The sequence below is a fragment of the Melospiza georgiana genome, chromosome 6 (genome assembly GCF_028018845.1).
Source record: "Melospiza georgiana isolate bMelGeo1 chromosome 6, bMelGeo1.pri, whole genome shotgun sequence".
NCBI classification, from domain to species: domain Eukaryota; kingdom Metazoa; phylum Chordata; class Aves; order Passeriformes; family Passerellidae; genus Melospiza; species Melospiza georgiana.
In genome coordinates, this window is record NC_080435.1 from 48,343,133 (window position 1) to 48,354,957 (window position 11,825).

Here is an 11,825-nt window from a genome sequence, read left to right on the forward strand (position 1 = left end):
GAAGGTTTTTGCTAAAATTAAACAGCTGCTGCAAAAAATTGTGCAGATACTTTTATTTATTCCAGTGAGAAAAGAGCACATTTCTGAAACTACTTTGTATGCCTGAGGGCTATATTCTCATGGTCACTCTACTCCTAAATTTGAGTGAACCTTCTGACAACATTCTCTGACTGAGCATCATAGTGAGACAGAGAAAATAAAGTTAGGTTAGAGAGGAATATTGAGTTTGGAAGTGACCAAAGAGCTCTGTTATCAGAAAGATAAATACCCCAGTGGGCCTCTAGTTTCTTAAATATAGCTTGGAAAGCACATGCTTCCCAAGTGACAATTACACACTCTGAATTAGGAACACAGATCATTTATCACCAAGTGGTCACTAAACCAATAAAATAGTTTATTTTAGACTTTACTTTGGTAAGAACTGAGGTTCTAGAAAGGAGTCCTGGATGAACAACAGCAGACTAATTTTATTTATATTAAATGAGGATATAAGTCTGAAACTAAACATGTCATCCCAGCACAGTGCAGAGTGGGACAAAAGTAAGTACTAATAGGATGATTAGTAGCAATACAGTACATTAGTAATGTGTTTCTGCACAGCCTAGTTTTTCTGCTGAAAAGAATTCTTAGCAGACAAAAATGTTAGCTGAAGGACAGTATTTTGTGGACATAACCAAGCTGCTTTTGGTGACTGCTCTGCACACAAGTTCTACATTTCAAAGGGGCACACTACCAGGCTGGTTACTGAAGTCATCTGGGTTGGGGAGCTCAGGATGTCAAAAGCAAAGCTGGCTGGAAGTTCTCTTAGCTCAAAGACTTTGTGAAATGTGCACTCCAGTCAAAAGGAAAAATTTGTGAGAGAGTTCTAAATCAAACTGACTGAATAATCACATCAGAAAGGACAGTAGGAGTAACTGCAAATATGAGGAATGGGAGTCAAAAAAGAACATCTCAGTGAAGACAGCTCTGAGACTGCAAAGTGTAGAACTAGCAAAAGTTAACTTGAGTTAGGCCTTTCAAAGTTGAATAGCAAAAAGTGTTCAGCTACAGAAATTAAAGGGAAAGGAGTAAAGCAGAAGTGAAAAAAACTCTGAAATTGCATAAATCAATATACAAAATCAATTTTGCCTCCAAATTAAGAATACACTTTTGAGTTAATTTAATAGCAATGGTGATGCTGAATGCTGGACCAAAGGCAAGGACAGATTGTAGGGAGCAACTGGATGGAAATTAAGAAATTGACAGTGGGCAAAAACTTAATTCTTAAAAAAGTTGTGATGAATTCCTGTTGGGGGCAGGGGGACTCAGAGCTCTTCCTCCCAGGGTTCTGAGGGAAGGGGAATTCCTGTTGGGGGTGGGAGGACTCAGAGCTCTTCCTCCCAGGGTTCTGAGGGAAGGGATACACCCTGTTCCCATCACAGCTACCTCTGACTCAGCCAGAAGAGGAGAAATATTGAATGACAGACAGGGTGGTAACTGTATTTAAGAGGAGAAAAGTGGCACTTTTAGACTTCTTAGCCTATTCTCAGCACCTCTTTGTGGGAGACATTAAAGAAAAATGAGTGGTTTGGGCAAAAACCTTCAAAACTATAGGACACTCCTTGTCGATCCACTAGAGCACAGGAAGTCAAATGGCAGCGTCTTGGTCTCTCTCCTACAGAAAACTCTCATGGTGCTCTAAAAACGCTGCTCTTGAATCAAGCGCTGTCTTTGCTTCCTTGGAGCAGCCAGGGCGGACACTGCTCGGCCCCGCAGGCTGTGAGGGACGGGCTGGGCTCGGCTGGGCTGGGCTGTGTGCGAGGGCCATCTACAGGCCCTGCGGCGCTGCCGCGTTTCTCTTCACAGAGGAATGCAAGGCACAATTCTTCCCAAGGATTTCTGAGATTCACATTCTCTGAACCTCAGACAAAGGGAAAACACAATTGTTATTATTTGCTGAGCCTGTGTTATGCCAAAGTAAAATGCAATATGGAGATTGTTTACCCAAAGTGATGGTGTTTTGTTCCCTTGGCCTGTCAGGGCCAGGTGTGTGTGTGTATCGGGACTGTGGGCGGACAGTCATGAGATTCAGTGCAGTGTGAGCAGGGTGTGTGCAGATTGAGTGCTTGGCAGATTCAGTTTAGATGAAATGTGTCTAGTATAGTATAATAAAGTAATTAATTAGCCGTCTGGTGATGGAGTCAGATGCATCATTCTCTCTCCCTCACCAATGTCGGAGTCACCTTTGATTTACAATACTGCGCTTGGGGTGAAACTCCGCCGAAGCAGCCGTCAGCTGTCCCCGTCTGCAGGCACCGGGTGCCGGGCCTGGAGCAGGGCATGGCCCTGTCCTGCAGCTCCGCGGGCTGACCCTGCCCCAGCCCGGGCCCGAGCCTGCCGTTCCCAGCTGAGGGAGCCAGCCCTTCATGGGCCCTGCCTCGGGGCTGCCCTGCCAGCAGAGCAGTGTGTCTGTCCTTGCCAGGGCTCACCTGCAGCTGAGCCGGCTGTTATTAGGGCCCAGCTGCCGCCCTGCGGCTGCAGTCGGTCATTGATTTCCTGCTGGAAGCAGCGCCACAGCAGCCGTGCACGGGGTTCTGAGGAAAAGGGGCTTTTGCCACTTTGCCCTGTTTCTCTGCGTCACCAAGATTTATCCCGCGGCCCTGAACAGTCCAGGGATTACAGGTGAATGCCTGGAGTGCCTGCGTAGTCAATAGAGAATGGAGGGAATAGAGGATGACTTGTTCCTGCAGATCTGAGACATCCCTCAACAGGAGCCCTGAAATCCAAACATGTGAGAGTAGTGCAGCTGGAGCTGGGGGTTGGATCCAGGCTTTGTGCCTGTCCTGCAGTAATCTACTATTATTTCTGTTTCCCTGCATCGTGGGGACTGCTCAGGAGCCCAAGTTACAGACCTGTTGCATGGGCCCTATCACACACAACAAAAAGATGGCTGTGGCCCAAAGAATAATCATCTGTGGCTAGGGCTTGTTTGTGAAAGCAGTTTTTATAGCTCTTTCCTTTCAGCCCAGGACATCTACAGCCGTAGCAGTCTGGGGGGCAGCACTGATGTGGAGCAGGAGGGGCTGGAGGACGCTGGTCACAGGGTGTCCTTCACTCGGGTGACACCAGTGACCCCTGCAGCAAGGCTCAGGCAGCTGCCCCGTGTGGGCAGGGTGGGAGCAGGGCCTAATGGCCCATGAGAAGATGTGATGTTCACACAAGACTTTCACCTTTTGCAGGCTCCTATTATTTAACCACCACCTACGGGGTCCTGGAGCACATCAAGAACTACGACAAAATCACTGTGACACGGCAGCTGAGTGTGGAGGTTCAGGACTCCATCCACCGCTGGGAGCGACGGAGAACGCTGAACAAGGCCCGGGCTTCCCGCTCCTCAGTGCAGGTAGCCAGCGTTGTATCCTAGGGGAAAAGCCTGCTTGCTTTCTCCATACTTAGAAATCTTTAATATAGTAATCATTTTTAAATGAAATTAATTGAAATCACTATTAAAAAAGGAGAGCACATCTGGGGCAAGGTTTCCAGATCTTAAAACCATCACATTTGAAATACATACTACCTATAAAATAAATTTTGAAATCTTGAAGTACCTTTATAATATTGTAGTTTTAAATATAACTGCAAAGTGATTTTTCTGTTCATTCTCAAAGGAGATATGCTAGGAGCCTTTGCGTGCAGGAGCTGTGGTGGGGACTCAGAAGCCCCTCTTAATCATCACCCTTAATGCCTGGGGAAATCTTGGGCTAAACTGAGATGTGAGCAGGCTATGCAGGGCTGCTTCTAGATGGTATAAAGCTGTAGGGGGGTCTGAGACATCCCAAAAAACAGTCAGTCAAGCATCTTCCAGAGCCTGTCTGGCAGCAGAAAAACCCATCACGTTGGGTCAGTTTTGAAGCCCATGCTGTGCATGGCCTGGCAAAGATCTCCCTGTGCACCAGTGGGAGAAGGTCCCAGGACAGATGAGCGCTCTGGGCCTCCAGCCATGATGAGACTGGTGCAGGCAGGCAGGGTACCCGGCCAGCCCCATGTGCTGTGATCAAATTATCACCCACAGGGAGGCAGCAAAGGCCATGTCTCACGTTCGGTAGTGCTTTCACTGCGCAGAACTGAAAATTGTGCATGCCGAGGGGAAAGCCAGGGAAAAGTCTCCTATGGGGAAGGGTAGTCCATGTGAAAGCATGAAGTTGAAGAGGTTTCCCATATTGCAGTCCAACCAGTCCCTGATGATCTCAGAAACCAGGAATTGTGTATGAGATACAGCAAATATCTGTCCAGCCCTGAGTGCTGCTCTGGCAGCAGTAGCTCATAGAAGTACCAGCATGGAGCATAATAGCTGAGCAAGCAAAGGACACATTTCCCCAGAAGATTCCCACCACCTCCAGCAGCTGAAGGGCCATTTTGCACCCCTGTGAATGAAGGGTAGTATCAGACATGAAAGCCCATTCTGGCAAAGCTAAACCACTTACTGATATGTTCAGCAGGCCTCTGTCCATCCTTCTGCCTGCCTCAATCCACTGCAGTGATACTCCTGAAATGCAGTTTGGAAGCCTATAGTCCATGCATTTGAAAACTCCCCTTCTGCCAGGGATCCTCATTATTTTCTGAACAAAATGGGATTTGTTTTGGAATTCACATATGCAAATTAAACACACAGGTTCCACTGTGACCAAAAGCTCTCTAGAATCTGTTCCTTATGTGTTTGGCAAGATGAAAACTGTCACAACAGTTGTTACTGCCTGAAACAGGATACAAGTAAATCAGCCTTCTCAGCATAACTTCTGCTATTTCCTTACTGATGGAAGGAAGTTCAGAGGGCACACTTTCAAGACGCTCTTTGGGTGATTGTGAAGTTGCAAGGCCACCACACTGCTAGCCCTGTCCCATTTCTGGGAAACAGGGGGTTTTCAGGCCAGATCTCTGACATTTCTGGTCTGTTTTTCTTGTCTGTCACTTCTTTGCAAACCCTTTTTTTCAGGAGCTGTAAAAAGATGGGCAAATGAACCATTGCAGATAGTTCTCTTAAGGATATTCAGTAAAATCAGAAAGAAGTGCTTTAACTTCAGTGTCTTTATGGTGCTAATTATTTGGTAAAGTGCTTAATAAAGTATTTGCTGATTCAGAGCCTGACAGAGGGAAGAAAGGAGAGAATAACTAGGACATTGGAGAGTGACGGGAGGATATTTGGGAGCTCTAGGCAGCTAGAGCTTTGTGACTGAATTCTTCCCCCTTCAGTCCTAGGTTACTGTGTTAACTGCAAGGTCTCTCCTGTTTCTCTTCAGGATTTCATCTGTATCTCCTTTCTGGAAATCAGTGGTCAGTCGAGGACCCTTGCTTCCCGTCGCGATACCACAGCTGAGCAGCTGAGCCAGCAGTGTGCCGAGAAGTTTGAAGTGTCCCATCCCGAGGACTATGGACTCTTTGTTTATGTTGATGACCAGTGGCTGCAGCTGGACAAAGATGCCCTTCCACACCATATCAAAGCCTCCCTTCTGAAGAATGAAACCAAGAAAGATTTCCATTTTATTTATAAACCAATTGACCATAAAACCCCACCATTTAAAATTGTCAAAGAGTCAGACTTTTCCTAAGGGCCATGCTGCTTTTTTTCTGTCTTTGCTGTCATCCTGGAAGAGCTGGATAGTTTACCTTGTGAGATCCTCTGGTATCTGCAGACCTTGGAAGTTCTCTGGAGTGTAGTCTTCAACATAGGGCAGATGGGCTAATGCTAGATGGTGTCTGAACACACGGCATTTCTCAGTAGAGGTCATTTGCAGAAGTAAAAGGAGCATTCAGGAGAACACTCATCCTCTGGAAAACTTGAAGTATCAAGCCTCAGAACCTCTCAGCTGCAACCAGCCAACACTGCAGAATGTAAATGAACAGTAGAGAAAATCCAGAGATCTTGCAAAAAGGTGGACATTTACTTTATAATAAATGATGGCAGGTGTGTATCACATCTGTGCACAAGGCCTTTGAAAGGCCTGCAGACACCTCAATCTGTTTGGAGGTAAGATTGTGTTTGTGCTTTATGGTATCTGTTCACCCAGTTTGAATAAACTGGGTCTTGTCTGATGTATTCAGTGGCACAGGGTTGCCACCTGTAGCAGAGCTCCATCTCTGTCCTGCTGTCAAAAATGTCTTTGCCTTTGAAATCCACATAATTGCAAACAGTGCAAGATGATCCTGTACTTTCACTAAGAATATGTTTTTTGCCTTCTACCTGGTCACTCAAACCAGGTAGCATAGGCATTTTCATCAATGCATTTTTCCTAAAGATTCAAAGTCTCCACCATCAGTTTTACATGTACAGCAGTTTTATTCACATTGGTTGTTTCTTAGTGTCTGGTTAATTGTATATTTATTTTAATGTGTGATATGGTGCAATTATTTTAAAATAAGCCTTTGTAAAGAACTTAATAATTTGCCCAATGTATCAAACCAGATTAAAATTTGAAAGTCAAAAGGAGTTAGAATTAAATACCAATCCCTTTTTACATGGCTGTCATTTTCACAAGTGTTATCCTAGCTGTAATTCCCACCAGGTTATTACTTTAATAAATTCAGGCTGTTGCAGACAGAACTTTCTAATTCTCCTTTCTATGTGTACTTTAAGTCATTCAGTCATTGCAGACTTAAATTTCTCTGAACAAACAAATTCCCACAGAATGTATTGAATCAATGCAAAAATGCATTTCATTGAATTTGTAAACAATTTTTCATGATTGAATAATGGAAACAAGAGCCTTAGTTGCAAGACAGGTCTGTGTCTTCTGGGAGCCTTCACACAGGCAAGACACACTGCAAACACAAAATACTGGGTTGTCTGCATGCAGGAAGCCAGTAACCTCCACTGCAGCTCCCCCAGCTTGGAATCAGCAAAGCTGATTAGCAAAGCTCTGATTGCAAAAAGGTGCAACTCAGACTTGCTATTGTTTCCTCCCAATAACATTCAAAAGAGATTTAGGGCACCTTGGGCCAAGTTGCCCAAGGTCTCTGCCTTATTCCTGAAGCTCCAAGGATAAAAGGGTGTTACATAAAGCTGGTCCCTCTCTCAGCCTCTGGGGCTTGAAATAAATGTCCATGCCTACGTGCCCCAGCTGTAGCCAAATGTGCATAGATAGCAAACCAGTTCTGTACATCTGCCAGCATGGCTGTGTGCACATCTTGTTGGGAAGGGACAATTACCAAGAATGAGGAACAGTGAATAACAGCAATCTTGGTTTTGAGGATATCATGTGCAGAGCTTGCCGTGCGTGACAGCACAGCTGACTCCACAGTCATGGTTATTTCTGCTGTGTGCAGCTGTTGGCACCTCTGCCTTGCCTCTGGGCAGCACATCTGCAGGATGCCAGAGCTGAAGCCCTCCCTCATGCTGCCATCACCCTCCTGCAGGTGCTCCTGCTGGGAGCCTGGGCTGCTCTCAGAGTGGCACTCGGGATGCTGGGGCTAAACCTGAGACACGAGTTTCTAGTACCAATCTGGGAGCTGATGCTGTTCTCAGGGCTCTGAGGACCCTCACACAGGTGTGGCTGTCTCCAGTGCCTCCCCAGTGCTTCCCCACCCTGCACATGGTCCAGGACCCCACTCCAGCCTCCCAGGTCTGTCAGCCCCTGCCCCAGTGATGCTGCAGTAGGAGTGGTCTCCAGCTCCCCTGCCCTCAACCTGTCCCCCAGCCTGTCCCCATTGCCAGGAATGTGCTGGATGTCCAGGAGAGGATTGAGGCCTCCCCTGATGCTCCCCTGATCCTTGGCCTGATCAGGTTATCATTATATTATAACATTCACAGTAATGAGTCAATTACCTAAAAGTAATCTGATGGGTAAGAGGTTAAAATAGAAACCTGGAAGGAAATAAGCTAGGACTGATGTGCTGGATATTTCTGCAGAGCAACTGGACTTTACACACACCAGGGTCAAGTAACTGATTGACAAAGTGAAGCACTGCAGCACCTCAGTGTCCTGGGACATCTGAGTCACCAGCTGGACCTTGGGGCCAGGGAGAAGTATTGGATAGAGCTGGTCAGTGGAGCCTGTGCAAAGAGTGTGAAATCACTGTAATCTGGCTGGGCTCAGACCTAAATTTACTAATGTCTAGACCAAAAATCAGACCTGCAGATTCCAGGTTTTGAAATGCAAGGAGTGCCTTGAACATTTGAATTTATGTGGGCTTTTCTCAAATTGCATGTGCAACATTTTCCTCTGGCATAACAACTGCAAAGCTCTGATTTGATTTGCAAGAGCTGCCGTGGCTCTCCCAAACCCAGAAATTATTGATGTTAATGCAAATTACTGTGCCTGGCTGTGAGCTGCCTGGAAGGAAATCCCTAAGCTAGGGCTCAGTGCAGAGCAGAGGCTGTGGGCAACTCGCTCGTGTGGACCCATCATGTAAACCACCAGCAACATTTCATTAAACACACATCTCTGAAGTACAGGGGTAACGTGGCCACAGCTGTCCCTCATCAGGAAACATAAGCTGGCAGATGACCCATAAGATGGAATTTTGGATGAAATTTCAGTTCCTTTCGTGAAGGGAAATGGAATCTTGCAATTTCAATGGGGACCAATTGGGCAGTCTTTGGTCCATGTCCCTGCACTTGGTGGCATCCCATGCCTTTTGATGGCTTTCACTTTGGCAATGAGCTTTTTTTTCCCAGTATCCATGCCATGTCTCTCATATCTTCCCCTCAAAGTTCGGTCTTCCTCCTTGATTTTTTTCTCTTATTTTGCAACATCTGTGAGCTTGGTTTTGGCATGTTTTGGTCCTTTGCACTGCACCTCATTTCCTCCCATAGCATTTTCTGGTAGTCACTAAATGTCCCAGTTTTTTTGGGGGGGGGTTCAGTTGCATTTCATCTGATCATATCTCCTTTCCAGAGTTTTTGTAAGTCCTTCTTAGTGACTTGTAGTGGAAAGAAGTTTTGAGGAAATTATGTATTATGTTGTGGTAGGAATTCTCGAGCACATCCTCTGAGCTGGAGGAAGAGCTGTCGTAAAAAGTCTTTGGAATAAGGTAAAATGTGTGGGAGAATCGTGAAGCTGGGCTGTTGCCCTGGAAAGCAGGCTCTTGGGGCAGACAGGTGAGGTGCTGAAGGTTTGCCTGTTGTTGGCCAAAAGCAGGGTGGGATGTGTGATGGCACATGATGACCCCTATGATGGTATTTGGATGCCAGAGATGGATGCTGCCTCTCCAAGCTCACAGCTCAGTGGTGGCACTCAGGCTCTGCCTGCACCAGGGTCACACAGAAACAGCCTGGAACAAACATGCTGTTGTTTTGGTGACCCTGGCAAAGCACTGATTCTCCAGCATGGGGATTGCTGGAGCAGTTCTGCATGTCCCTTCCTCTGCACTTTGGTGCCCAGGATCCTACCCTGCCCTGGGTATCTGACATTTTGAACAGTGTTGGGAAAAGATGTGTGGGAATGAAATGGGCATTTTTAAAGGCTCCATGGGATTTTGTTCATTGGCTTTTCCATGGGGTTCCCTCATGCTGCAGCCCAGGCAAAGAGGAAGCAGCCCAGCCTGCTGATCTGTGGCCTCCCCTGGTTAGTCAAGACGGTCAGGCGGTCACTCATGTGCCAGCCCTCATGTGAGCTCTCAGCAGACAGGAGTGTTCCAGGAGGTGTTGACCAAGTAGGGTTGTGCAACCCAGCCAAGGCCTCTTCAAACACTCATTTGCAGAGAAACGTTGTGCAATGATCACTCATTGACTCACAAGGAATGGATCTCAGTGTGAGAGAGAGGAACAGGGAGACCTGCTGAACCCAGCAATTTCTGCACAGAAACAGTCAGCTGGGGTGGCCACTGCGTGCACAGAGCTGATTTAGCACCTGTTGGCACCCAGTGACACAGTTTGTCAATAATTCACTGAAATAATGACACTGGCAGGTCAAGTTGATCCTAAAATAAAAGCCATTGAGATCAAAGGCAGTTTCCATACTGAATTCAAGAGCTTTTGGCCTCTTCATGCTCCAGTCACCAACTGTACTTTGAAACCTGGCACGAAACTGGCTTTTTACTGAGGGCTTGTGGAGTGATTGAGGCTGACAGGGACCCCTGGAGGTCACCAGTCCTATCCCTGTTCAAATGGGGCTGTCTCCCAAGGCTGTTCAGAGCCTCATCCTCTCAGTGCTGCAGTCTTCAGGGTGATGCAGCCTTCCTGGGGCTCTAGTCCTCCATTTTAACACCTTGCACTGTGAAAAAGGTTTTCCTCCTATCCAGCTGCTGTGCAGGCTCTGCCTGTCCCACCAGCATCCTTCCTTGGATGGGTGCTGTGAGTGTGGGATTCTGGCCAGCTCTGCCTGTGGTGCAAGGCTTACAGAATTGTAGGACTTTTGTTGTCTTCCCTGTCTTTTGGGGTATCGTGACCCTAGGAAGCAAACGGCTTCTGACTCAGAATTTCCTGAGCTCTTGGCACAAAATGCTGCTTTAAGTCAGCACTTCAGCTTAAGTTTCCTTTTCCTCTGCTGCCCCTCCACCCCTGTTCCCACAGACAGAGGCTGAGCACCAGAATGAGAGGCCTTCAGCCTCCTGCCCCTGAGTGAGTAAGGTAAGTGCTGCTCAGCACTTACCTTAAGCTGTCCTGATGAGACAAGATACACCTTGGTTTGAAGAGAGCTATAACAATACAGCTTACTGGAATGTCTAAAGAAGTGCATTATCTCCAACTCAGGTGAACTGCTTTCTGCTTTATTGCTGGTAAAGAAGGGAGGGTGGTTACTGCTGCTCTGAACAAAGCTGTGTCCATCTAAGTTTGCATTGTACAGAAGTAGCCAGCACACAGTGTACTGTGGAGGCTGACCATGGACCTGCCCTCCAGGTCCTCTCCAAGGAAAGCCAGTGAACTCCTGTGCAGCAGGATGTTGGGTAGAAACACAGCAGATTTGGCACATGGTCAGAAAAGGGCCTTGGACTCCATTCTCAGCAACAAGGAGGAGAAGGAGGAGGACAGGAAACCTTGGCTGCAGTGCGTGACACTCTTCCCTGGGGCTACAGATATACACAACTCTTCTGCTGTTTTTGTAAATAACACAGCCTCAACTTTGCCCTGTTTTGCCTGCTAGTGAAAATTTGCTAGAAGCCTGACTGTTTTCCATATTTTGCATTCCAGCATCCCAACATTCTAGGAATGATAGGCTGAGCAACTGCATGCCTGCAGGAAGAGTGAGGGTGTCTGTACTTGCCCAACTCACCACAGGATACTCTGGCGTAAGACTTGCACAATCCTAAAATTATTTTCTCATTAGATTCTATCACCATCACAAAATAAACAGCCTCCCATGCAGGTACTAAGTCTGTGTGATGTCATTTGGAGACCTTAAAACAAATGTATTGATCAGTGCAGTAAAGGTTATTGGTTTTTTTTTCCTGTGGGGCTGTTCCCCGAATGACTAAAAACAAAATGGGTCTCTGGATACAAACTGAAAATTCAGAACATGTATGAAAACCTGCTCCATCTCAGACAGTGGGTGCAGTGACATCTTCAGTGTCTTTCAGTTTGCCACATACCTGAGGGAAAGGGTATGCCATTTAGGAAGGTGAAGCTATGGTAATCACTTGCAAGAGGAAAAGAGAACAAAATCCCACTCTCACATTTTGGCTTTGCATCCTCAGAGACACAAGGATCTGCAGGAGGGTCAGGGCACATGATGACAGCAAGTGATGTGTGAAAATAAAAACATTCTAGCAGCTGATTTCTCATCTGATAATTACTTTTTGGGGTCTATGTACTATGGCTGGAGACTCTTGGTCATAAAGTGACACCATCTACGAGGAACATGGAGGCCTCTTTTTTAACCTCTGCATTCTAGATGTGAAAATCCAGAAAAACG

General features: G+C 46.5%; 1 protein-coding gene across 1 annotated transcript in view; it reads left to right on the forward strand.

Moving 5' to 3' along the window:
• Nucleotides 1-6,140, forward strand: part of LOC131084961 (ras and Rab interactor 3-like) — a 153,955-nt gene extending 147,815 nt beyond the window's left edge. Inside the window, exons 25-26 of the mRNA XM_058026719.1 lie at nucleotides 3,219-3,382; nucleotides 5,277-6,140. Coding sequence (XP_057882702.1) covers nucleotides 3,219-3,382; nucleotides 5,277-5,585 — 473 coding nt within the window. The 3' untranslated portion in view covers nucleotides 5,586-6,140. The remainder of the gene's footprint in view (nucleotides 1-3,218; nucleotides 3,383-5,276) is intronic.
• Nucleotides 6,141-11,825: the final 5,685 nt, after the last annotated feature.